Raw genomic sequence first — 26,137 nt, 5'->3', positions numbered from 1 at the left:
CTACGCGTCTTAGATGGCGGATGGAACTTTTAGCTCCGAAACTTACTTGTCTGGCTTACGGGTAGCGACATTCTGCGTGGCAATCCCGCCATTCTGGGCCAAAGCTCCAAAACCGGCGCCTTTTTCAAACACGGTCCTGTGCTTCACAACACAACGCGCATACGTCGACAATGGCCTTTCGGGAAATTCCCACGATTGACCTGGCATGGGCCGACGACCCGGTCCGCCGACCAGAGCTACTCGCCGGATTGCGCAACGCGCTTGTCGACGTCGGCTTTTTGTATGTCGCCAACCACGGCGTGCCGGACCAGACAGTGGACGACATGGTCAAGGTGTTGTCCGCATTGTTCGCCCTGCCCGACGAAGCCAAAGACGCCATCAACTTGCGCAACTCCCCACACTTTCTGGGCTACAGTGCGACCGGCGCAGAAACGACGGCGGGTCAAGCGGACCGACGCGAGCAGGTGGAGTTTGCGACGGAGCGTACGGCGAACTGGACCCCGGACAAGCCAGTGTACGAACGCTTGCGGGGCCCGAACCAGTGGCCCAAAGCAGGGGCAGTGACCGTGCCCGGGACCGACCGCGACATTCGCACCGTCGTGGAGGCATACCTGGATGCCCTGACGGCGCTGGGGGCGCGCTTCCTGCAGCTCGTCGCCGAGGCGCTGGACCTACCACCCGACGCCCTCCAGCCGTTTCTGTCTGACCAGCACCGCCTCAAGCTGGTGCGGTACCCCGGACTGGAGGGCTATGACGGGGTCCGAAGCAAAATCAATAACAAGGTCATGGGCGGCGTCCAGGGCGTCGGCCCGCACAAGGACTCGTCGGGCTGGTGGACGTTCCTCCTGCAAGCCAGTCCGCCGCCCGTCGGTGGGCTCCAGGCACTCAACCGCGCCGGTCAGTGGATCGACGTGCCCGCCGTGCCGGGCACGTTTGTGGTCAACATTGGCCAGGCCTTTGAGGTGGTGACGCACGGCGTGTGTCCGGCCACGACGCACCGCGTGGAGGTATTGCCGGGCACGCCGGAGCGGTTCAGTGTGCCCTTTTTCCAGGGCGTGCGGCGGGACTTGACCAAGGCAGAGGCGCTGGGGCTGCGGACGCACTTTGAGACCACGTTTCCGGAGCGATTTTTGGACGCAGGAGTGGCCGAGACGGCCGAGTCGGCCGAGGGTCGGCAGATTGACTCTGCATTTTTACGTGGCCGCTACGACACCTGGGGCGAGTCACAGCTGCGGACCAAAGTGCGTAGCCACCGTGACGTGGGCCAACGATTTTATGCAGATGTGTACGACAAGTACATTCACGATGAGGACGTGGAGGCAGACGTGAAATGATACGGACGATTAAAACTTGGGAATGAGTCGTAGCTGTATTGGACTAGGAAGGAAGCCATCGTCGAGCGGAGCATAGCTTTGGATATGACAGAAACGAGACAAAATAAAACACACAAAAAGCAGACCAACATGGAACTACAATATTCCAAAAAAGGGTATAAAAAACCAAGAACAAGAAATCACAGTAAAGCATAACAAATGTTTGTGAGAATGTGAAATGAACGCATAAGACAAAGTACTAGGTCATACCGGATGACCTGGGTATCAAAGACATTTGCAAAACAGCAGATTGGTACAAAGTTTTAAATCAACTACGGATGTCTGCGGGAAATTCGTTAGTCCCGTTTGCAATAAATATGTTCCCGTGCGCACAAGTGTGACCACAGCGGAAAAGGATTTTATGGTGTTGTGTGTAGGGCGTGAAATATGTTGTTATTTTTTTTTGGGGGGGGGGGGGGAGGGAGGGTCCGTTTTCTTACCGTGTGTGCGTGTGACATCAGAGACGAAATTCACTCCTCCTCGGATTCATACCGCGAGCGTTCGTGAGAGACATTCTCTGCCACGAGAGGTTGTGTGGGTGGCGTGGTTGGCTCTACGTGTGAGATGGCAATCCCTGGCAAGTCACTCTCTATGCATAACATTTGCTTTAATGGAGTTAGCAGTGTACGGTAAAGAAGACATCAAGATAGGCTTGTGGAGACGGGAAAGCTTACCGTCATTTGATGTGCCCGAGAACCCGACAAATTATTGTCTCGTGGAGTCTCAGGAGCCTCTCCGCCCCGTAGTCCACCAATGTCGGTGTCGAGAGACGCGAACCTGTCTTCCAAACAGAGGCTTCCCATGTAGTTTCGCTCCCACAATTTGCGCATTCTCACCAGCCAAGACTCCCAGACCCAACCAAACGGAGAGAACACGGCATTGTTGCTGCCGAGGCCATTGTCCATCGCCGCCTTTTGCACTCGTTGGTGTGTGAACCGGCGCACCTCCTGGAGCAGGACTTGGTCCACGAACGGTAAGCGAGGGTTCAGGTCCAGGATCTCGTTGTAGTAGCTGCAAAACAGATGGGGCAGGTACAGAACGTCGTAGATGCAGTAACGAACGAGGCCGCGGGTGTCGTCGTTGGGATCGAGTGGGCCCTCGGAAAATTCGTTGGCCTTTGGATTTGACCGGGCGGCGTTGCGGAAATGGCACCGCATACGTTGCTTCTGATCGGAAAAGCGTCCATATGCGGCCGAGCTGATTTGGAACTTGCGCAGGCGATGGGTAATCCTATCACGTGCCTTGCCGAGTTGCACCTGCTCAGCTGGCCCGCTTGGGCCGGCCTGTCCGGCCTGGTCGGACGGGTCAGACGGTTCAGGCTGTGCAGGCGGCTCAGTCTGGCGGTACTTGCCTCGCAGATTCGCTTTGAGAATGTTGACTAGGCTCATGAGCCTGTAGTGGTCGTGAAACTGATGACGGCTTTTGACGGCCACTGCATCTGGATCCGTCCTCCCTCGCTCGGTCTTTCCAATTTCTCGGCTGGGCGCCAGGACGGCCTCGCACAACTGAATGTCAAAGAGGCCGCGGAACTCAACGTTGCTGGGAGCTTTCAGAGTCCCGCATTCACCAAGCGGTGGCTGCGAACCATCTGCCTCGGGCACTGCGTTCGGCGTGCTCGACGTTCCCACCGCCATCGGCTTCTTGCCTTCCGCTTTGGTCATTGTCCTCTCCCTTTCCTCGTCCGCCATTTCCGCTGCCTCTGTTCCCTTTACCTCCTCTTCCCTGCAGGCACGTGGCGAGCCTGTGCCGTCGCACTCGTCATCCGCATGGTCATAGCGATCGAAGCGGATGCCGTACACCGCATCGAGGCTGACGGCCGGCATGTGCGGCGCAAACATCAGCTTGGCCTGACGGCCGTCCTCCATAATGTGGCGCAGGGACATGTCGCTGTGACTCTCGGGATGCGTTTCAAACGCAGCGGCACCCAGCGTCTTCACGTCAATGACGCGCGGCTGACAGGCGGCGAAGAGCTTGGGTGTGAGGTAGGGCCGCAAGACAGTCCCCCGGGTCCGGTTGGTGTTGCCCAGCTTGGTCCGGTTGTTTGCGATCAGGATCGGGTCGTAGCCAGGCCCGTTCAGATGCAGCTGCATCTTGACATCAGCCTTGACGGTCATGGCGCAGATGTTGTCGTGGGTGCTGCCGACCATGACACCCTGGAAGCCGAGCGAGTAGACGTAACCGAGCTCGGGCTGACAGTGCAGGAGATCCGCGAGGTACGTCTTGAGAGCGTCCTCGGTGTCAATGACTGCGTTGCTGTCAATGGGGACCCCGTCGTCCTCGGCGGCGGCCTTGACGGCATACTGCAGCCTCCTGTTTTCTGGCAGCCTTTCGTTGTCCTTTGACTTGTTCCTGTAGACAGGCTTTTTCTCGCCATGGCAACTTTCCTTGCCATTGCTGCGGCGGCTGGGGCCGCCCTCGTTCGGTGGATGGCCTTGCCGTTGGCATTGATACCGGGCCAGATCGAACTGGTGCTCCGTTCGCTGTCGTGGCAAGGGACCCGGAAGCATTGCCACATATGCGCCGCCGCTGTACACAGTGAACGGCGCTGCCTGGTGCGCACTATGAAAGTAGGGGCCCATCGACGGACCCAGTGCCGGACCTTGATGCGGGGGTGGAGGCCGTCTAAATGGTATGTCTGGAAGAACCCAAGCTTGGGGCTGCGTTGGCATGGATTGCCGGGATATATGGTATATTAGGGGCATCTGTTGGTTGTAGATGCAACCACCTGACAAGATCATACTGCTCATGGAGGAATTTCCGTTGTGGCGGTCCATGGGCGGGGCAACTCCATATGGCTGGATTTGGAAGTTGTGCCGGTCGTTGTTGCCATTGCTGTAGTTGTTGCCGTTGTGGCTATTGTGGCCATTTTGACCATTGTGACGATTGTGAGAATGACGATTATAACTATTGCTGCCATTGAAGCCACTGTAGCTATTGTGACCATTGTGGCCATTTTGACCATTTTGGCTATTTTGGCTATTTTGACAATTGAAACAACTGAAACAATTGAAACCGTTGTTGAGGTTAGAATTGCTGCCATTGTTGTAGTCGTTGCCGTTGTTTTGGGGATTCCTTCCAAAAGTAGGGTGAATACGGTTGCAGCTGCCGTTCCGGGCATGGATGCCGCCATTCGTGAAGTAGGAGTTGTCATAACTCGTGTGTCTGCGGTTTCCATTTTCGGTGCCAAAGCGCCCATTGTTGGCAGGGACCCCGCCGTGCAGATAGCCGTTGTGGTACATATCTGTGCTGGAGATAGTAATGTGACACCTCTGTAAGACCTTCCGAAGCAGAAGACAATTTAGTGGATCCAAAGATATCTCCTCGAAAATCGACCAGATTTGACGTTGCTTCGCCGTCTTGCAGAATTTGGCGGAGTCGAGAGTCTTATGAAAGTGATAGTGGGCTTGAAAGGGCGCTCGTTTTGCGACTTTCGACGCGGATGCTGTTGGGGAATATGGAATAGTGGAATCAGAGAGATGCAAAGATGAAGTAAGATATATAAAATGAGATGGTTAATGACACGAAGAGGAAGGAAGATGCATGAAATGGGAGGGCAAGTGACAAGGGAGACATGCAAAGAGGAATGAGATTCAGAAAAAAATGGGAGGGTTACTGGCACCGGAGAGATGCAAAGAGGAAATAAGATTCAGAAAAAAAATCTTTTGGCATAGCGTCTTCCCCCCCTCCGTTGTTTTAATCTCTCTTTATATATACTTATGTCACCAACATCTCGAGAATGTATTGTGGCCTATCGTTTTGTGACCGGAGTGTCAGTTGCTCGCCAGACTACAGCCCTTGTTACAAATCTCCCATCGACTGGCTGACATACAAAAGCCCTACGTAGTCCCAGCCACACAACGACTAGGTATTGGAGGTGGACTGGTAGACTGTGGTTCCTGGCTATGCGTTGGTTACTCAGAATAAACTGCACATCTGCTGCTTGCCTCGATGTATTGGCTAAGAGCGCGAATGCCGTCTAACCCGCGGTTTAGGACACGGAAGAAGATGTACTTGTCGTAGAAGCCGACAATGGTGCATATGCTGGCTCAAGGAGAAGTTACTATGGTAGTCGGCTGTGACTTTTGCAGATTGTACACCCATCTCGGAAACTATGATTCAGTGGTTTACATTCGTGATGACGTAGCAGAGAGCGTCACCTTCAGGCTGGAAAAAACACCCAACTTGTATTTTAAACCTTCTGGAGGACGGAAAACCATCGTGGCAAGGGTACAAAATTGTTTTCTTGAAGTTGAGTCGTTCTGTTGTTGGCCTTTCTTTTTCATCAGACTTGTTCACTGTCCATTTGTGTCAGTGCTCCACTGTGTTTACATGGAAAAGGAAATTTTAATATTCCGTAGTAGGAAATTTAAGGCCTGGTTCGTGTAAGTTGACTGTTGGTACGTGTTAGTGGCTCGTAGGACCAGACCCTGTACTAGCGCCATGTGGATATTTGTCGCGGGTACTTTGAACTAGGCGAGTTCGTGCGGGATAGAGAGGTACCTCGCCGTCAACAATAATTTCGACCTTCCGAATACTTTTCACCAACTCTTAAGGCTTCCTCTTTTTCAAGTCTAATTTTATAAAATAACTGATATTTCCAGATATGTTTCCTTGTCACCTCCTATGCAACTCAAAGTCTTCATACATGACAGTTGTGAATCTCCTGTGTTGCTGTTATGAGCATTACCTCAGATTGACGTTGAGGGTCCATTACTAGTCTTTTGACACGTTCGAGTTGTTGGAGATGTTAAAAATTACAACGGGAAACACCACCTAATATGGGGTAGAGCTTCAACTTGAGGATTCCAGAGACGAACGTTGTACATCAGCACACAGGGTGGAAAAAAAAAACTAGATATTACATTTACTCAGGCAAAAGCAATGTTAGTCATACCACGTGGAGTAATCCACACTATATTGGCGGCCCAAAAGTGATGGCGTACATTCGCGCGTGGCCTTGATGGCTGATTGATAAATGCTAGCGGAACGATTGTATGTCGCAGAGGCGAATGTTTTTTGCTCAGCTCTCGCCCACTTCACCCTCCAGTCTATTTGGGGCACTCTGATGTTGATCATTGGATGGCAGTAAAAATATGCGACGAAAGGCCACCGAAACCAACTGCAATACACAGGTATCTGAATATCATAATCGTAGAGATGCTGGTCCGGCTCAGTCTATGCCGAGAAGAACTCATCTGCTGAAATTAAACTAAAGTTATTTTTAATCTTGTACTTTTTATTCATTTTGTTAATATTTCGTTACATATGCGAATTTGTACCGCATGGCAATCAGTCTTTGGGTGCAAGTCTATATCATAGGCGTGGGGAAAGAATCAGAAGAACGACTTGTCTAAACAAACATAGACTGGGGACCAAATCAGATAAGCTCGAAAGATCAGTACTGATGGACCATGATTCCATTTATCGATCTGCGCTCCCATTGGCCCACGCTCTTCTCGCACGAGAATTTAAGATTCCATGCCGAAGCGCAACGTAAGCACATAATTTTTTATACATTAGCTCTCCCACGGCAAGAAATCACGTACTCCCGTTCGAAGGCGATTACTTCGACGTGTGTCGCCTTGATTTTGGCTTGGCTCCGTGTACTTGACGGTTTTGATCACTGCGCCCCAGATGACAATGCTGGGCGATCCCCCGCAATGCAGGTGTTGTTGATTGATAGTTCAGCACAATTTAGCCAATGAGCAACCGCTGCGAGGCCTCTCAACGGCAGTTGACTGGGCACCACAGCGCTTGCGGTACTGGTGGCAGCCTCTTTTAGGCGACACGGGTGACGCCCGACACCCCAGAATAGCAGGGAAATTAGTGGGGCAGCGCAACTGTCCTGCATTTAGTGATCACGACGGCCAAAAGAGTCATCCGGAGGGAACGTGTCGTGGATCACGGCGTTGCCCATCGTGACTTTCTTGACATACAAAGGACGTGCGAGAGGGCATATAAATTGACCAGGGCAGAAACAGACGGCAAATCGTAGCAGCACGCATCGTCACGCACCGTGGCGAGTCTTCAACCATAATCTCCCCCCCCCTTTCAATACGTTTCATTCCATTTCGACACTCGTTGCGCCATGGCTGATGGTCACATCCCTTCGGGCCCGGTTGATACGGTCCCCGAGAACCTGAAAGCGCGCATCAAGGCCTCGTACGATGCGATAGCGCCCGTCTACAACAAGTGGACCGTCGACCACTCGCCGGTGCGCGTTGCGTACCTCGACCAGGTGACGGCCAAGCTGCGGCCCGCTGGCTCGACGGACAAGACACCCTTGCGCGTGCTCGAGCTCGGCTGCGGCGCCGGACGCCCGGTCACCGAGAAGTTGCTGAGAGAGCTGGGCCCGGTCCACGTCACGGCCAACGACATCTCCACGGGCCAGCTCGACATGGCTCGCGACGCGCTGGGTGAGCACGGCGAGAAGGTGTCCCCCGACGGCACGAGCACGGTCGACTGGGTCGAGGGCGACATGATGGCGCTGGCGTTCCCGGACAACTCGCTTGACGCCGTCGTCGGCTTTTACAGCGTCATCCACCTGCCGGCTGCCGAGCAGGCGACGCTGCTGGGCCGCATTGGCCGCTGGCTGAAGCCGGGCACGGGCTACTTTTTGGCCAACTTTTCGGACCGCGTCATGCCGGGCATGGTGATCGACAAGTGGCTGAAGCAGGACGAAGGGTGGATGTACTGGAGCGGACTGGGGATGCCGCAGACGGAGGCGGCTGTGGTCGGTGAAGGCGGCCTGACGTTGGAAGTGAGCAAGCTGGAGTCGGACGATGTCGACGATGTGGACTTCCACTGGGTCATTGCTCGCAAGCCAGAGTAGGCAGTGGTCGGGGACGTCATTTGTCCGGATGCTATTATGGACAGTAGCATGGGATGATGATGTACGCATTTTCGACAGCATCTCATGAAATAAAAACGAAAACAGCTCAACACTCGTAAAATAATGGATGGCACCGAGAGGCAGGTGTGCCCCTCTCCCTTCGTTGGTTGAACCTTCCTCTGTCGACCGCAGCTCCCCTGGTGGGGCGCCTACCTATTTCGGTAGTTGAGCCTACCTCGTGTTCTTCTGTTTATTGCTTTGGCCTCCTTCGCATCTTTCTCCTTTTTCGTCCTCTTCGTTTGACGTCCATTTCGCAGCCTCCACATCCTCTCAAGCATTTACCACTACTGCGACCATGTCGACTGCGCAAAAGGCCACAAGATCCGCGCCAGACGATGACGACGTCGAAGATAGGTGGTGCAAGTCAGCCGTCATTTCTTGTTTCGACAAAGGAAAAGGAAGAACCCAGACGAGGGGACAGACACCAGCTTCCACGATTCTTTGCTTGCCACCGGCGGAAGCTGTCCGTGCCGCAATGGCGATGATCGTAAACGTGACATTTGTGAGAAGAACGACTTGGAACCAGTGCTACCATTGACCTCAGCGGCCTTCCAATCTGCTCAAACACCAAATATACCGAGGACAGCGACAGACAGATCAGCGTGCCTGGCATGAACATACGCTTTCAAGGATGGCAATGGGTCACTCGGGCGGCGGATGTCAGACGGAGGCAATGACGGTGTGATCATGCAGCAGATCTTTCTGCCAAGCTCAAATACGGTCTGAGCTCATCTTTAATATGCTAACGCAACCATGACGAACATAGTTGAATTGTCCTTCGCGACGTCGCGTTGCCCATTCCGTTCGCCAATCCAGCATCCCACACTACATAGCATAGCGCTGCACTGCGATCAACGACATCGTCGAGCTGTTTTCGGGTCGGCGGTGTTGTCGGGGCACGTCGGCCTTGACGAAAGCAACTAGCAGTTTTCACAATCACGAGCGTTGCGGTGATCACGATGGTGTAAAGTTCGAAACACACGACAGAACAACATAATACCGGTGGTAACAATAAAGTACTAACAACCAATACTTTACAAACGGTCAGTTGTCACGTCCTTTGTGTCTCTCATCGACGTGACTTGACCATTCACATACAATTGCAGTTCCCCCTCTCCTACATGGTCGGAGGTTTCGGAGGGACCGATTGCTTGACTGGCGGCAGGGCTAGGATCTTCTTGGCAGCGTGCTCTGCCAGAATGACAATCATGGCTGACGGGTTGCCAGTGATGTGGCCGGGGAAGACCGAGGCATCAACCACAAACACATTGTCCGTGCCGTACACGCGCGTGTCGGTGTCGACCACGGCCGTGCCGCCCGCGCGGCCATCGTCCAGGCCCATCTTAGCCGTTCCGATCCAGTGGTTGGAGCAGCGTTGCGCCGGCTTGGCGGGGATGCTTGCCACATAGTCGGCGACGGTCACATTGGGCGCAGGGCGAACCCAAGTCAGATTGGCCACGGGCGACAGTGTCTTGACCAGGTTCTCAATACCGCGCACAACGGCCTCCTTGTCGAAATCATCGTGCAAGTATGGCGGTGTCGAGACAAACGTGTCCAGCCGCTTCGTGATGGTCATGCGGCCGCGCGAGACCGAGCCGGTGCCCAGGTACTGCGTGATGGTCATGCTGGTGTTGCTCGCACCCTCGACACGGGCTTGCCACTGCAGATGGCGGATGACGCCGTCGGTGCCTCGGATCGTCTCCCAGAACATGGGCCCCAGGTTGGGTGCCGCCTGTGCGAGCATACCCGTGCGGTTGGCCAAGTACCTGTCCTCGTCGCTGACAACGGGCGTGTCCCAGGCGGCGTAATAGTCGTAGAAGACGACGTCCGGGTGCGCAATCTCGATGTCGGTGCCGACATGGTCGTTCAAATTGTATCCGACGGGAAGATCGATCCAGCTGTCTTGGCCAATCATCGTGGCACCGTCCTCGGCTGAGTTTTTAACGATGTTGAGCTGGTCGGCCGGACCGATGCCGCTGCGCAACAACACTTTGGCCGATCCAAAGGCGCCCGCCGATACAATCACACGGCCCGTGCCGGGCGTCAGCTGCACCACTCCCGCATGGCCACCACTTCCACCGCCCAGGGTCGTGCACTCAATCTCGACGCCCGTGGCGTGTCCGCCCGTGCGCACCAACCGCCGCACCATTGTGTTGGGCCACAGGGCAAACTTGTCCGGTCCCCGCTGGCTGGCCGAGACCAAGTACGTCGCCAGCGGACCGCTGCGCTCGCCGCCGCTGTACATGAACGTGCTGTGGCCAAACGTGTGGTTTTTGAGCTCAGGGTGCTCGTTGGGCACAATCTCCTGCCACCCGGCCGCCTTAAGCCCGCCGCCCAGCACGTTGAAGCCCTCCTGCCGGTACAGCTTGCCGTCCATGGACGGGTGCGTGGTGCCCGGGATTCTCGAGAAGACGGCCGAGGTGGCTTCCACCATGTCGTCGAACTTCCAACCATCGGGGAAGTTCCAGTTCCAGTCCTGCGGGTTCGGCTTCCACCACAGGCCCGAGTTGACGGCCGTGCCCCCGCCCAACACACAGCCCGCCATCTGGTCCACGTCTGTGCAGGCGACCCCGACCGAGTCGTGCCAGATCTGGTTGCACAGGCCGGGGACATCAAATCGCGTCAGGTTCGTGTTGTCGAGCCACTTGGGCTTCATCGTGCCGCCCCACCGGCCAGTCGACACGGGACCCTTTTCGAGCAGCAGCACCGAGTGGCCGGCTTCGCTGAGACGGTCGGCCATGGGAATGCCGCCGGCGCCGCTGCCAATGACAATGTAGTCGTACGTCTTGTTGGCGGGGACGGCGTGGCAGGCAGGGGCGGTGCTGTTGCCATCGCGAAGGACGAGGGCCGACGCCGACGTGCCTGGGAAGTCAGTATCGTGTCGGCACGACACACACGTGGGGCTCGACAAACTTACAAAACGACGCAACGGCCGCCGCAGTGGTCAGTTTGCTGAGGATGGCCATGATGAGAACGGATGCTGGTGCAAATGGTGGGCTCAATGGTGCGCTTGCGGCAACGCATAGGAAATCGATCCTGCTCCGACGGCATGGACGAACCTACGACGTATTTAAGAGAGCCGATAACCCAGTAAACCGGCAACTGGTGACCTCTCCATCCATCCCCTCATCTTACCCTACGTCCATATTGACTTCATCCAGACTTTTGCTTTGACCCCTAGCTCCTGATTGCCGACCCTCCCTCCGTAGTCCCGGGGGCGTAGTGGAAAATAGATTAGACAGGGTGGTCGAGTCGTGCTCTCCGTTTAATACTTCCGAAGAACAAACCGTTCTTGAGCTTATTCTTGTTGGCGACTGCTGCCGATGCCTAGGAGTTTACTCTATGCTTGTGGTCATTTCACTTTAAATGCCGTGGCCATCTCGCCTTGATAGTACCAAGGACCTGACAGAAGCTTGTCTTTTGTTTCCGTTCTGTATCCTACGGGCAGCCGTCCGCTGATTCCACTAATAGGGCTTAACGGAATACATACGCGGGGACAAGTCTGGGGAAAGGGAAGGGACAGAAGCGGGAGGAGAGTGCGAGGATACTGGGAAGTAAGGGATTTCATAAAACAAAAAGTAAAAATCAAAAGGAAAAGGAAATGGTAATCTGTGGGTCATGGCGGACGTTGACGTACGGGACACCGAAGAGGAACAGAAAAATAGAATACAAAAGGAACCCCCCCTCCGCAATCTGCAGCATTAAATCTCCGCTCCAGATTAGCCGTTGAATTGTATATTTTGATTTCATCTTGGCATCTCCGTCCGGAGAAAGCAAATAAACATAAATTTGGGAATCATCCGGATAAAACCATTCATTGTCTCTCTCAGCCTCTATTTGTCGCCAACAGTCTTACTCTGTCGGCCTCGCTAAACTGGATAGACACGCCACACCGAAAGTTGCATGAAACGAAAGGGAAAAGGATGGCAGCAATCAGTGCTAAGTATCGAAGACGTCCTTAACAGGGGCAATATATATTCCAGTCTCGTGAGCGCTTGTTTGGCGGGAGAGTACGTTGGTCGACAAGAGTCGATACGGCAGTTCGTCCACGTACTGTTCCTCTCGAGCGTTTATCCAGCCGAGTGTAGACGATGCACAGGAGCGTGCTTTTTTCTGCAAGTCACGCGCCATTGGATACAACGGACGGTCATTTTTTCCAGAAAAAATATTGATTTGTATAGTTTGCAAAGCGAATGGCTGCTCTGACGCAAGAAATGTATGCAAAAATAAAATAAGAAGAGAGTGAAGACGAAGATAAAAGACAATCAAACATTTGACCAAAGACCAAATCCCCTCCCGGGTACCCAAGATCCACAAAACCGATTCAAAACGCCAAAAGAGCCCGTGCCATGCAATCCTGTGCTATGCAAATATCATCGTTTCCGTCTATTGGGCAAAAGGAGAGTGAAATTGTTAAAAAAAATAAAAAAGTAAATAAAAAGAAGAGAGCGCCGCCGTCGTCGCCACAACCCCCTTTAAAAACCGCTCAGGGGGTTGGGGTTGGGAATGAGGTTCTCGGCCGGGTGGATCCACTCCGGCACCACTGAGACGCCCGTCAGCGCCGCTGCGGCCTTGTAGGCCGCCAGCGTGTTGGGCGTGTCAAACTTCTGGTTGATGACGCCGGACATGCCCGCCTGGCAGTGGTTACCCTTGGTCTGCGCGCAGTAGTACCAGATGGGGTTGCTGTTCTGCACGACAATCTGGAAGACGTCCGGGCCCTGGCCCGAGGCGACGGGCTGGAAGCCGGAGAAGAAGCCCTCGCCGCTGCTCAGGGGCCGGCAGGGCGCGCCGAAGCTGGACTGGGCCACGGAATGGTTGGCGGGCAGGTAGTGCCACTCGATGACGTCGCCCACCTCGGCGACGACGTTCTCGGGGTCGAAGTGGAGGCCCGCGCGGCCGGCGACGACCGTGTGGGTAATGGCGCGCTCGCCGTTGGTGCGGGAGGCGAGGTTGCCGCCCGTGGTGGCCGTAGGCACAGCCGAGGCGGCCGCGGCCAGGAGGGCGACGATGGAAGCAGTCTTGGCGAACATGTTGATTTTTGGGTGGTAGATGGAGAAGGCGGTGGAGTGTTATGTGTTGGTGTTGTTGTGTTGTTTTGTTGAGAGTGGTGAGAGTGTTGAGTTTATTGTTGACTGTTGACTTTTGATTGTTGATCGTGAGTAAAGATGCTGATGAGAATACGAAAAGAAAGTTGTCGATGTCCATGTCCACGGCCTCGACTTTTATAGAAATGTCCTCGTCTTCCAAAATATGCCCATTGCTCGTAAACAGCAAATTTCCACATCTTACTCAATCTCACCGTGTGTTATTTTACTTTGTTAGCTTCCTTTGGGTGATATTTTTGGCATGCAAGCTTCACATCAGCGTCGTACGCTTCCCATCTGTATTGAGCCACCATCCGTGTAAGTGGAAGGACTCGACTGTGGCTAAGAACCTGCCAAGCATGGCCGACTGTGCGACGAGGAGAGACTGGGGCTGAACTGGACAATGGAACGAAGCCATCAGGACGGTGGCTCAGCCCCTTTCGGCATCTGACATGCCCGCTGAGGAGCGTTGCATTTGTCCATCTCCCATTTTAGACCTTGTGGGCCGTTTGCGTTGCATCCACTCAGAGCCCCAGTTAAGAATAGCCCAACAGTGTGGCTCTGCTTCCCCGAGCCTCCAGTCACTTGTTTCTCCACAAAACAACCTTATTTCAGTTTCGCCACGACTCTGTTTCTCTGTTTCCTCTTTTCTTTTGTCCGTCTCTTCCGGATGCCCTCACCGTGCCTCTGGCTGCTTGTCAGTTTGTCAAGTGCTTGTCACCTGCCAGTCCCAACTGCCCGGAAGAGCAGCAATCCGATAGGATGAGCCGCAGTCGGCTGCTGTTACTTTGCTTTCTTATTCTTCGTTTACCGTAGTTTCAGTATTTTCACTACTTTCCTGCCGCCCCTTACCGTCTTCCTTCGACAGCCTCACGGTAACACTTGACCAGCACATCGCTCGACAACACATCCCGCTTCTATTTCTAGCTGGCCACTACGCAGACACTGCGCTCTCTCACCTGCCGTGCTGTGTACGACGCAGGGGTGAGTGTTGACAAACAAAACATACCATGTACTACACGTGCCACAAACGGCAACGCGTATTCCTCCGACGAAGGAATAGACATGCTATGACACTAAGTCGCGAGGCGTGAGACGCGAGATGAGAGACGTGAGATGAGGATGAGGGACCATGTCCTTTTAGACGCATAATTTGCATACCCTGTCCTGTCCGGCCAATTTCGCCACGAGAACGGCGAAAGAATTATACAGCAGTCGTACTTGGTGCATGTTACGATGTATACGACGCAGGATCCAGCTGCTCGGTATCTTAGAGACGCTGAGGATCAAGAGGCAAGGATTCGCAGTGACAATAAGTTACAAAGTACGGGAAATGAGAGAACCGTCATTTTTGCCCTATTCTCACAAATATGAAATTAGACAAGGAGTGGTGAGAATACAACTATTTCGTAGGAACGAGTGAAGAAGACGGAAAATGAAGAAGAAAGACGAAAAAAGAGCGAAAAAAGAAAGAATCAAGACAGAAAGAAGAGGAATAAGTAAATGGGAACGGACTTTGCGTGTTACGAGAATATGGCGTCCTTGAGCCACCACTCATCAGCTAACCCCTTTCTTCATTACTGACTCGAATATTTGAAGTTAAGTAGCGACGTGACGTAGGGAACGGCGGAAAAAGGACAGGGGGCCAACGAGCCTTCGACGTGAGACACAACGAGCCGAACAGATGCAGATGCACAGGCCTGCCATTAACTTTTGACAATGAGCACAACGCACGTCGAAAAGCTTGGCCACAGCCTCGGCACAGCGACAGAATCTTTGTAAGGCGACCAAAAATAAACAGACCTGCAAGATCCTACCCCGTGGGAATCGAGAAGACACCTCCTGCCACTTGCTGTGAGATGAGTATATCGCCCTACGAGGTCAGCAGGCAGTGCAGAGTGCCACGACATACGACCGGCATAACGACGTGCGTCTCGTGCATCTCAACCTCAAATTTGTCGCGACTCTATTTTTGTAAAGGCAAAGTCACACAGCACGTCGTCGACAAAGTGTAAATCATTATGCACACAGCAGAAAATAGCACCAACTCTTTTTTTCAATGACCATATCAAACGTGCAGTTAAACCATACTAATCAGCTAAAACTTTTCCGTCGTTTACAGGGGATATTCCATTTTACTCGTAAGACAAGCACAGCCAAACGCCAATGCGAAAATGTTGCACGATGGGAAAGAAACAAAAGAGATACTCGCTATCTTTTATCCGTTACTCGTACCGTCTTTCCCTGCGCAAAAACGAAAAGAAAACAAAAAGTAAGTAATGCATTCTACAAGGTCTCAAAGACCTGTTTGAAAATGGCGCGACTCTTGAGCAGGTTGACGACACGCAGGCGTTCGTTGTCGAGATGCGCCGCATCGCTGGCCTGGCCACACGGCAGGTGCGCGGCGGGCGCGCCAAACTGTTTTTCGAGGAACCGGATCGCGGGGATCGAGCCGCCTTCGCGGATGTAGAGGGGCCGGCGGGCTTTGTAGACAGGGGACGGCACGGCAGTCCTCGCCGTTGTGGTCGCGGCAGGGACAGCGGTGTCGTCGGCCGCTTCGGTTGCCATCTCGGTTGCCGTCTCGGTTGTCGTGTCGACAATTTTCTCCTTCTCCTTCTCCGGCTCCACCGCACCAACCGGCCCGTCCATTCCCCATGCCTTGATAATGGCCGCCTCAAGTGTTTGGAAAATGTAATTGTCTGGGTCGCCCAGCCAGGGCTCGGCCTTGTTGTCCACGTGCACGGTCAGCGTGTTTGTGGACTCGAGCGCGGCAAACTCGCTCTGCAAAAACGCCTCGAGGCTCGCAACAATGTCGTCGAGCTCCTGGCCCGGCACCAGCCGAAAGCTAATGTTGGCACACGCGTGGCAGCTGACCAGGCTGCCGTCCGGGCCGGACACCTTGTAGCGGTGGATAGTCAGGTTCGGTTCGCGCCAGCGGGACATCAGCCCGGCCTTCAAAATATCGGCGGGCTCGCTCGTGTCGGGGTTGCGCTGGACGAGCATGCTGGTGATAGCGTCGAAGCGGGCCTCTTCTTCGGGGCGAAGGGGCAGGACGCCGTCGTAAAAGGCCGGAATCATGACGCGGTTGCGTGGTCCTTTGAGCTTCGAGAGGACCATGGTCAGGTCCGACAACGGCTCGGCCATCATGTAGGAGCCGTCGACGCCCGAGTGTAGGTCCGGGTTGGCCGAGTCGACGCAGACGGTGGCGTGCAGGACGCCGCGCAAGCCATACGTCAGGCACGGGGTCTCGTCGTCGAGCCAGTAGCTGTTGGCCAGCAGAATGTAGTCAATGGGACCAATCAGCGCCTGGTATTCGCGCACCGTCTCCTGGAAACCGCGCGACCCAGTCTCTTCTTCACCTTCAATCAGGAAAATAACATCCGACTCGAGACTTTTGGCCTGCATCAAGTCGGTCACGGCATACAGCGCCGCCATGATGGGCCCCTTATTGTCACTGACGCCGCGGCCATACAGATAGCCGTTGACGCCCTTCAGGGCGAACGGATCCGACAACCACTTGCCCTTTTTCGTGTCGGCGGCAACAACGTCGTAGTGGCCGTAGAACAGAATGCGTTTGCGCTTCGTTTCAGATGTGCCCTCGTGTACCTCCTGCTGCTGCTTGCCTGCAAACTTGGCATACACCACCGGGTTGTGGGCCTTGTCGCGGGTCTGCAGCATCTCGACCTCGCCGCCCAGCTTCTTGAAGAGCGAGCAGAGGAACGTGGCGCCGCGGTGGCAGTCCTCGGCAAATTCCGGCCGCGACGACACCGTCTTGTAGGCGACAAAGTCGCGCAGGTTCACAATCATGACGTCTTCCGCCGCAGCAACAGCAGCCGAATCGCCGTTGGCGGCCGTCTGGCCATCGCCCAGGGCACCCGTGCTGCAGCGATCGCCCACGCGCCAGATGCTGACGATCTCATCGTTGGCGCCCGTAATGTAGAGGCGGGCCTTCTTGTACGTTGTGGTGGCCGAGGCCAGAATCTTGCCGTCATGGGCCTGCCAGCGGCTGATGCACTGGTATTTTTGGCTGACGCTGACGGTCTCGGCGGACGCAGAAGCAGACGAGGACGACAGGTCGTCGGAGGAAGCGCCGCCGTAGTGGACAGTGTTGTGCTTGGCGGCAAAGCCGTCGGCAGACGCGCTGATGAGCGCGCCCCAGTTCATCTGCAGCGTCATAATGGCACTGTTGTGGGCCTTGATGACGCGCAGGCGCTGGCGCGTGTCCAGGTCCCAGAGCTCAATGACGCCGTCCAGCTTGCCACAGTACAGGAACGAGCCGTCAATAGCCAGTGACAACACGGATGCGCCGTCGTCGTGGCCCAGCGTCATGACCTCGCGGATCGTGCCGCCGGTCTCGTCCACGTCGTCGCTGTCCTCCGCCTCCTCCTTGTCGACATGTCCAGCACCGCCCTCGGCGACCTGCCCAATCTTCCACACCTTGACCGTGCCGTCGCCGCCACCGGAAATCAACACCTCCTCGTCCGCACCCAAGTTGTGCGCCGGCCCCCGCGCCATCAGCATGCTGTACACGTAACCATAGTGTGCAAACTGGCGGATGGCGCTCGGGTGTACTTCGAGCACGGTCTGAGCACGTGGTATCAGACCCCACCGCTCCTCGTTGCGGCGCGGCGTCGTGGTGCCGCCCACGGCCTTGGAGTCGAAGAAGCGGTGCTGGCGCTTGTCCGGGTGGTGAGCCGATTCGGGGGTGACGCGGCGGCGCGGGTCATTGACCTTGACCCACTGGATGGTGGTATCTTGGGCGCCAATGTAGACGGTCTGGTGCTGCACGGACAACGCGACACTAAAGATGTCACCGACGTCGTAGGTGCTGTAGATTTCGTACAGACGCTGGAAGGTCGTTGGGGACCAGATGCTGATTGTGGCGTCGCCAGCAGACGAGACGAGGAGGGGACCGGGTGGGAGGGAAGAGGAGTCTGTGGAGGGGTTTGTCGAGGATGTAGAGGATGTCGAGGATGTCGAGGATGCCGTGTCGGCTGGCGACATGAACAGGCACAGGACGCTGCGCTTGTGGGCTTGGATGCGGGTGACCTGTTGGAAGCTGTCGAGGGACCACACGAGAATCTCACCATCGTGTGTGCCGGCAAAGACGTACTCGCCACTGACGGCAATGGCCAATACAGAGCTGTCGTGCTTGAGGTCGTGAAGCCGTTCGGGGGAAGGGCCTTGCGTGCCACCCTCACCGTCAGCCATGGCCAGCGTCGCCGACGACGACGACCGCGGCGTGGCCTGCGGGGGGACGACGGCCGGCATGACAGCTGTGTCGAGGTCGGAAGTCAGTTAATGCTGGTGGCAGTGTGACAGAGACAAAGAGATCGGGGATTTGTAGAGAAAGGGGAGAGAAGAAAAGGAGAAGTTGTGTGTCTAGGGGAGGTACGTGCGTAGGTGACGGCAAGTGCGATCGATGTATTGCAGTCAATCCAATTGGGGAAGCTCATGCATACGGAAAGAGCAGAGTGGAGCTAGTTGAAAAGAGCGGCAGAAACTGGGTGAAAATGGGAAGGCACGCTAAACTGAGACAGCTTGACAGCGAGTCACAGGTGCCAGACCGCCCAAGACGTGCCGAAAGCGAGGCAAGCACGACCAAAAAACGGCGCTAACACACGTTGCGCCAGTGCTGTGGTTGATCTCGCCATTGCATGACAGCATGACAAGCATGGCAAAAATGGCAGGAGCTCAAAGGCAAATTAGTGGGGCGTCTGGACCACTGGGCCACTGTTTCCCCCAGACTCTGGCCACTCCTTCCCAGCGGTGTGGACTTTTGGGACACAGTTAGGTGCCGTGGCGCTTGCTGTTGCTGTTTAGCGGCCGTCCCACGGGCCGTAGCAGTAGGTGGAAGTCGAAGTAGGGAAATTTAAAAAAAAAAAAAAAAGGTAACTATGTGAATTGAAGGGCAGATGTTGCATTGCTCAGTTGATCCTCTCGCTCTCCTGCTTCCACTCCGCATATTCGTCAAGAGTGGTGACCTGAACAAAATGCAGGTTCCGTGCAAATGTGATGAGAAAAGTATGGGGTGACAGGGAGTGAAAAGGGGATTCCTTAAAGGAAAAAGTAAGAGAAAGGTCACGAGACCAGCATGGAATGAACGAAACAAAGAAGAAAGGACGGACATCCAAAGTCGCAATCTTCACGATAGCAAAGAAAGTGGCAGAACTCACCAACATCCAGTATTTCGCCGCCGTCGGCCAGTTGCCGTTCTCGGCAACTCGGACAGCCTCGAGGCATTTGCCAGCCGGCTTCTTGTTTTCTGTCTAGGACCGCCAGGGGTTTGGAAGTGTTTGAATTTGTCATTGTGGTCGTTGTAGACGCTGTTGTGGTGGTGTCGATGCCTCTCCTCAGAACCCCCACGCCTCGTCGCAGTCCAAATCCTGGCCGCATGCCAGCCGCGGCAACGGCCACTACTTCTGCAGCCGCCATCTATGGAAAGGACAATCTGGGAGATTTGGGTGACTTGGGTGACTTGGGTGATCTGGGAGAGTGTGATCTGAGAAGTCTCCGGGTGTTGTCTGAGTGTGGTATGGTGTTTATTTGGCGATGTCGATTCGGAGACGATGAGGCAGCTACAGCAAGACCGACAAAAATGGCAGGCAAAAAGGGCTGCCGCCGTCTTTTGTACTATTCTCGTCGCACAGTGGCACCGGTCACGGTGTCCTTTTACCTTCTTCCTTTCTTCCACTTCTGCCCTCTTGTCTGCCAACTGCCCTTATCTGCCTTCTCACATATGGCCCTGGCTGCTTTGATTTTCTTCGGTTCAGTGTGCCGAATGACGCAAATCAACATACAATGGCATCATAAAAAGAGAATTAGGAGGTGAAGCGAAATACACATAAGGATAGGTAGAAGAAGAAAATATTTCAGGGGAAGAAGCGGTAAATCAAGAGACACGAAAGACGGAAGCTAGCATGGAAGCAAAAGGGAATGAAGCAAGGGAAAGGGGACCAACAAGTCGAATTCCGGAGCAGCTCGGACCTGTAAATTAATAAGACAAAAAATGTGCGTGAGACGAACAGTGTAAGTCATGAGAGGCGGGAGTCATGGGACAATGCAGTAATTCGTAGTATGTTGTAAGACTGCAAGCGGGAAGGATTTTTGTGTTTAAGGAAAAGTGGACTCTCTTGTCTCTCCAACAGGAGCAGCTGCATTCGCCAGAAAGACGGTGAAGACATCAAATGTCGTGTTCCCGTCTTCTCGTTTCCTCATGTCTTTGACGCATGTGTTGTTTTGCGTTTGCTTCGTTTGCATATGCCCCCTGTCTCATTTTCTTACGCACTTTTCTCGCTCGGCCAGCCCCAATTTGCTTCACCGAGATCGGCATTTCCGTCTGTGCTGTGAACGATTTTGTGAGGTTTGCAGTGATTTGAGCTGCATTACTTTCCCCTCTTCACTCAACCGTCACATTTTCAGCCTTGCTTTGATTCTTGGCAGAGCCCCGTTTTTATTGGACAATTAAAACAACAAAAGAAATTCAAAATGTCGAAAAGTGAGAAAAGAAAAGAAAAGTGAAAAATACACAAGGGAAGGAGCCAACTGGTCGAAGAAAACGGCGTTCACTCAACCAACCGCAGTGTCCTTCACATTCGTTGCCAGTTTATTCGCTCAGGAATCCCCGTCGGTCATGCATGTGTGTGTCACAAGTACCAATGCAACGCACCCGATCACCGCCGACGACTCTTACTTTTGTGTTACCCACGACTTGTGCCTATTGTCCTGCTCGCGAGCGACTGTATACTATAGTATGGACCAGTGCATGCTGTGGGTGTGTCACAGAATAAAGAGTAGACTGTACTGCGCGACATCTTCTCCCGCCCCGTTCTAGTTCTATATGTACGGAAAATTCCGTACTCCTCTGATAAGACTATCATAAACCATGACCAAGCTGTGCGTGGTAAATATCGCAAGCAACACAGACTTGCGTTATATTTTAGTTATTCTCTCTCCTATTTTTATTGCCTCAGTTAGATATAGGTTCAACTTTATCTACCGGTGATTTCAGTCGTCATTTGCGCCTTATTTTAAGCCCATCCTTGAAACAGACAAAATAAGAATGCCATCACTTTTACTGCCTGTCCTCTATCCATACCGTTGGGCTTGTGACAGATGTTAGGCATCGCGGGGCAACCTTCGTACATGATGGATACGTTATATAATCAGAGATATTATGAGGAGTTACAAAGTGTCACTTAAGGTTGTCAAGTAAAACCAGAGACCTTTATTTTATATGTGTGCCTCAAGGTCTCAGTCTCGTAATGGTACGTCCCGTTCGGTGTATGGCTTGGTACATGACGTGAGGTGCTCAACGAGGCTCAGGACCGTGTGTGAATCGTCACAATACGTCTATTGGTACAAGCCACATACAGCGGATAACTCTGTTTTGTTTTGGATTTTATTATCAAAAATACGGTATCTTCATCACGATTTTATGTTACTTTTTTTTTAAAAAAAAATGTCTTTAAATAAAATTACGTTTTAGTGACGAAAGAATATCACAAATTTCTCTTCTTCAATTATCTCAAGTCGAAATTCGCCTAGGACAATCTCCAAGGTAAATTCTTCAAGGACTGACCCATTATTCAATGAGCGCATCATTCATTTAACGAATAATGCCGTGACTGATCAAGCATCTCAACGAGCAGCACGAGCATCTCGACTGGATGTGATTACATAATCACATATCACGTGCAGATTACTGCAAAACCGGGCGAAATTTTCTCTAGCCGAAGCGTGGCGGGACACTCCACCCAAAGAAAACGTAGAAGGGCGAAGAAGGCAAGAGTGCCCGCCAATCGTTGTTCCCCGTAGCCAAAAAAAGGCCAAAAAAAATAAGGCAAAAAGAGGCACTTAGGTCTGTCGATTTTTCTGCCAAACGCAACCCGCACGACGTCGAGCGACCGACTACAACGACCATACCACGACCGTTTTCTTTATCCACTCAAACTCACCCCTTCTGGCCACGAGGCTTGTCAGCAGCGACACTTGCCAGCGACGACTGCGACGATCCTGACGACTACGACGATTGTACCTCGGCGAAGATTTTGTCGTCTGGGATCGGATCTCTTTGTCCCTCCTTGCGAACTCGCAATCGTACTCGCTCTCATTCGTGGTAGCTGGTGCTCGACGGCAGCACAGTCTCGGTCTCCTCGACTTCGTCGACTTTCCCCGACCGTCCTTTGTCTTCCTCCCTGCACATCACACAATGGATCACGGCCGCGATCCCTGCCCATATGTCATTCTCAATGACTTTGGTGGTGCCTTTTGCATGGGTGTATGTACGACCAGCAGTGTGTGGTCTATCGTACGGAAATGAACCCTGCTAACTGTCTCTGTTTCTAGGCCATCGGTGGCACCATCTGGCACGGCATCAAGGGCTTCCGCAACTCCCCGTACGGCGAGCGCCGCATCGGCGCGCTGACGGCCATCAAGATGAGGGCTCCGGTGCTGGGCGGCAACTTTGGCGTGTGGGGCGGCCTGTTCTCGACGTTTGACTGCGCGGTCAAGGGCATCCGCAAAAAGGAGGACCCGTACAATGCCATCATTGCCGGCTTCTTCACGGGCGGCTCGCTGGCCATCCGCGGCGGCTACAAGGCGGCGCGCAACGGCGCCATTGGCTGTGCGGTGCTGCTGGCGGTGATTGAGGGCGTCGGCATTGCGTTCCAAAAGATGATGGCGGGTGGCACGAAGCTGGACCTGCCGGCGCCGCCACCACAGCCGGAGAAGATTGCTCTGTAGGGGCCCGAACGACACCTACGACGACGCCGATCCTCGGATCACGATACGATGATCCGCAAACATATACACCACTCTACTCCCTCTTTTTATTTTGGCTTGACTCTGGGTTTCTTGGGTGTTCTTTTCTTTCTTTCCCTTCTTTGGTCCTTCGTTCTCGTTTCTTCTCTTTCTGTCTTGATGAGAGGCTTGTCGATATCTTGTCTCATCTGCATTCTTTCATCTTCTTTGCATACAACGAGGTCTGGCGTTTCAACGGCAATTTTGTACTAAAAATAGACGGAGGGGAATGGGAAGACTACGTCGGTGACGCGGGACAGGGATATACCATCTTCGCTCCATCACGGCGCACCGGTTGTGTTGGACTACGTTGACACCATTTTATCGTTTACGTGTCTTTCACACACAAAATATATATAATTAAACGACAAACACAATCTGCCTAAACAATGCAGGGGCATTCGAATCGTAACGTCCACGAGGCCGTGGCATTATATCATTCAGTCACATTCTTCACTCTTTGGCCACTTCCAAACCAAGAGGTCCCGTGTACACCGGAATGGGCGACGCCTCGTGACCCCAGCCCGACGGCTTGGTCTTGGCAGCGGCAGCACCGCCGGCGCCGACGACGATCTGGCGCGCCGTGGCCACAATCTCGGCGCCGCGCTGGGCCACCACGTCCTGCAGCGCGTCGAGCTTGGCCTGGAACGCCGCGGCTTCCTCCACGTTTGCCTCGGCCAGCAAGTCCGTGAGCTGCAGGGCGTCCTTAATGGCCATGATGCCGCCCTCGCCGCGGAAGGGCGTCGTCGGATGGGCAGCGTCGCCAATCAAAAAGACACGCCCGCCGTGCGTCGGCAGCGTCGGCAGCACGGCATCGTAGAGGCACAGGAACTCCTTGGTGACGGCGGCAGGCCCACCGTGGCGCACAATCGCGACTTGCGCCGGGTCGAAGCCGGCCTCCTCTTGGTACTGGACGACGGCATCATATTTCTGCTGCTGCGTCGCCGTCCGCAGCCAGTGGTTTTTGTTGCCGTTGACGGGGTCGGCATAGGACGGGTCGCGCATGTACTGGAGCCAATAGAAGCGGACGGCGTCCTTGCTGGGGGCCACGCTGTCGACGCCACAGAAAAACGTGCCGCCGGGCCGGATCACCAGGAACGAGCTGAAGGCTATGCGCATCAGGCGGGCTGCGAGGCACTCGTTGCCGTCGGCGTCCGGCGCGGTGTAGCGCAGCGTCGTCTCGCCGCCCACCATGGCCATGGGCAGCGGCTGCAGCGTCTCCGTGTTGCTCACGCCCAGCACATGCTCCCGCGTCTTGCTGAACGTGCCGTCGGCGCCGACCAGCAAGTCGCCCGTGGCCGACGTGCCGTCCTCGAAGTAGGCCGTCACCGTGTGGGCCGCGCGGTCTTCGTCGAACCGCGTCAACGCCTTGCCCCACTGCACATCCAGCCCCGTCAGCAGCAGCGCCCGCAGCTTGCCCCGGTTGGCCCGCACACAGGGCGTCTCGGGCGTGTCGGTGACGCCGATGCGCGCGCCGCCGGGCGGGAACAGGACGACCTGTGACGGCAGGTCGAGCGGCAGCAGATGGTTGGCGTCGCGCAGACTGGGCACGTCGTCGGGCATGAAGCTGGCAAAGTCGTCGTTCATGGACAGGCCAATGGCCCAGCCCGGTTTGCGGGCAGTGAGGCTGGCATCGCGCTCGAAAATACTAAACGAAATGCCCTTTTTGCGGAGGAACTGCGCAAAAAACAGGCCGCCCATGCCGGCGCCGATGATCAGCACATGGGGCGAGCGAGGTTCGGCAGAACCCATGACGAGGGGCTGGTGGGGAGAGATTGTGTGCAGAGAAAGAGTGAGAGGCTAACAATCAGGCAGCTGGAGCTTGGAGGACTAGCTCACAGACAAGGGACGGACGAGAGAAAGGCTCGGAGCGGAGAAGAGTCTTGGGACGGAGACGAGGGAAGTCAAGAGAGACGAGAGAATGCGGATCGAGACGGCGACGACTGTTAACGAGATGGGTAGAGATCTTTCAAGAATACTCTTCGTTCCCTTCGTCTCGCTTCTCCCCTTCTGTCATGTCCTCTTGACGCCATTGCATCCCCGCCCGCATAAAATGTGACTGAATTACGAACGCAAAAGACACAAAGACACTTCCGAGAGGACACCAGAGACCACCTGACGGTAACGGGTACTGCATAGTAAACCAAAGGACTATTCACTGCCACAGTTGCAGAACTGCATCTCACAAGTAGCCATAAATGGAACGAGGGGTAGCCCGATGTCACTGTCCAGGATGTTTGGGGTGCCTTCTGCTTGTTTTGGCTAGGCAATGCTGGGTCGGATGCATGGTGGAGATGTGTGAATGGCGAACGGATGAGCAAGAAATGGATAGAGTGTGGGCACAGCTGCAGGTTGAGTGGTCAGCATTTGCGAAGCAGGCAACACATGCAAGGTGGGAGACAACGTGTCATGGTCAGGACGGTGGAAACACGCAGACATCTCACGACGGAGGAGAGGGGGGGGAAGGGGTGGAGCACAGAATTTCGAGTGGTTGTGCTGTGACGTGGGACTGAATATTTTCAAAAAAGGAATCCGACGACTCACGGTGCATTCTATACCGCTGTTAATGGCCAGGAGGAGATGGACGCCAATATTAGAGGCGTATCTACATGAACTCGCGCAGTTGTACGACGTATTGTATATGGTACCGTGGCTGTGGTTCGCCTCTGGTGGGTTGTGGTTATTGTGACTGTGGCATCTGTTATTGATTTCGGATATTGTGCATTTCTGCTTCCAATGAGGCAGCCAACCCACCTGGACAATGCAATTGATTGCGGGTTGTTCCCGAGTTTAGCGTCTTCAGCGGACCAGCGTTCACTGTGATGAGATCCTGCACAGTTGCGGCCTGGCCTGTGGTCCCTGAACGGAAGCCCCTCAGGACATCACCTACCGCCTTAAAATGGCCCCCACGCTCTGCTGCCCTGATCCATGGACCCTTTTATCCGTCGGCGTTTTGCGTTTTTACAAAGGTGCCCACTCACTGTAAA

The 26,137-nt window shown here is 54.4% G+C and overlaps 9 protein-coding genes across 9 annotated transcripts; 4 read left to right on the top strand and 5 right to left on the bottom strand.

The window, feature by feature from the left end:
- Positions 1 to 170: 170 nt before the first annotated feature.
- SPSK_01800 (hyoscyamine 6-dioxygenase) lies at positions 171 to 1,334 on the top strand (the record flags this gene model as incomplete). Its single annotated transcript, XM_016728702.1, has 1 exon — positions 171 to 1,334. One exon carries the CDS (start codon positions 171 to 173, stop codon positions 1,332 to 1,334), a length of 1,164 nt encoding a protein of 387 aa, XP_016589556.1.
- Positions 1,335 to 1,843: 509 nt separating this feature from the next.
- On the bottom strand, positions 1,844 to 4,612 carry SPSK_01444 (uncharacterized protein; the record flags this gene model as incomplete). Its single annotated transcript, XM_016728357.1, has 2 exons — positions 1,844 to 1,978; positions 2,048 to 4,612. 2 exons carry the CDS (start codon positions 4,610 to 4,612, stop codon positions 1,844 to 1,846), a joined length of 2,700 nt encoding a protein of 899 aa, XP_016589555.1.
- Positions 4,613 to 7,461: 2,849 nt separating this feature from the next.
- Positions 7,462 to 8,205, top strand: SPSK_01939 (uncharacterized protein; the record flags this gene model as incomplete). Its single annotated transcript, XM_016728837.1, has 1 exon — positions 7,462 to 8,205. One exon carries the CDS (start codon positions 7,462 to 7,464, stop codon positions 8,203 to 8,205), a length of 744 nt encoding a protein of 247 aa, XP_016589554.1.
- Positions 8,206 to 8,560: 355 nt separating this feature from the next.
- SPSK_02098 (uncharacterized protein) lies at positions 8,561 to 8,803 on the top strand (the record flags this gene model as incomplete). The annotated part of the gene is made up of 1 exon (XM_016728991.1): positions 8,561 to 8,803. The coding sequence occupies one exon, from the start codon at positions 8,561 to 8,563 to the stop codon at positions 8,801 to 8,803; it is 243 nt and encodes an 80-aa protein (XP_016589553.1).
- Positions 8,804 to 9,382: 579 nt separating this feature from the next.
- SPSK_01587 (uncharacterized protein) lies at positions 9,383 to 11,231 on the bottom strand (the record flags this gene model as incomplete). Its single annotated transcript, XM_016728496.1, has 2 exons — positions 9,383 to 11,127; positions 11,183 to 11,231. 2 exons carry the CDS (start codon positions 11,229 to 11,231, stop codon positions 9,383 to 9,385), a joined length of 1,794 nt encoding a protein of 597 aa, XP_016589552.1.
- Positions 11,232 to 12,740: 1,509 nt separating this feature from the next.
- Positions 12,741 to 13,295, bottom strand: SPSK_01994 (plastocyanin-like domain-containing protein; the record flags this gene model as incomplete). Its single annotated transcript, XM_016728892.1, has 1 exon — positions 12,741 to 13,295. The coding sequence occupies one exon, from the start codon at positions 13,293 to 13,295 to the stop codon at positions 12,741 to 12,743; it is 555 nt and encodes a 184-aa protein (XP_016589551.1).
- Positions 13,296 to 15,635: 2,340 nt separating this feature from the next.
- On the bottom strand, positions 15,636 to 18,620 carry SPSK_01431 (di- and tripeptidase; the record flags this gene model as incomplete). Its single annotated transcript, XM_016728345.1, has 1 exon — positions 15,636 to 18,620. One exon carries the CDS (start codon positions 18,618 to 18,620, stop codon positions 15,636 to 15,638), a length of 2,985 nt encoding a protein of 994 aa, XP_016589550.1.
- A 3,940-nt stretch (positions 18,621 to 22,560) lies between these two features.
- Positions 22,561 to 23,093, top strand: SPSK_02001 (IM17 NEUCR Mitochondrial import inner membrane translocase subunit TIM17; the record flags this gene model as incomplete). The annotated part of the gene is made up of 2 exons (XM_016728899.1): positions 22,561 to 22,629; positions 22,698 to 23,093. The coding sequence occupies 2 exons, from the start codon at positions 22,561 to 22,563 to the stop codon at positions 23,091 to 23,093; spliced, it is 465 nt and encodes a 154-aa protein (XP_016589549.1).
- A 510-nt stretch (positions 23,094 to 23,603) lies between these two features.
- On the bottom strand, positions 23,604 to 24,902 carry SPSK_01760 (uncharacterized protein; the record flags this gene model as incomplete). Its single annotated transcript, XM_016728666.1, has 1 exon — positions 23,604 to 24,902. The coding sequence occupies one exon, from the start codon at positions 24,900 to 24,902 to the stop codon at positions 23,604 to 23,606; it is 1,299 nt and encodes a 432-aa protein (XP_016589548.1).
- Between the last annotated feature and the right edge of the window lie 1,235 nt (positions 24,903 to 26,137).

Source organism: Sporothrix schenckii (assembly GCF_000961545.1).
Source record: "Sporothrix schenckii 1099-18 chromosome Unknown Cont42, whole genome shotgun sequence".
In the NCBI taxonomy this organism is placed as follows: Eukaryota; Fungi; Ascomycota; class Sordariomycetes; order Ophiostomatales; family Ophiostomataceae; genus Sporothrix; species Sporothrix schenckii.
Note: the sequence above shows the minus strand (reverse complement) of the source record. Positions and strands in the feature narration are given on the sequence as shown.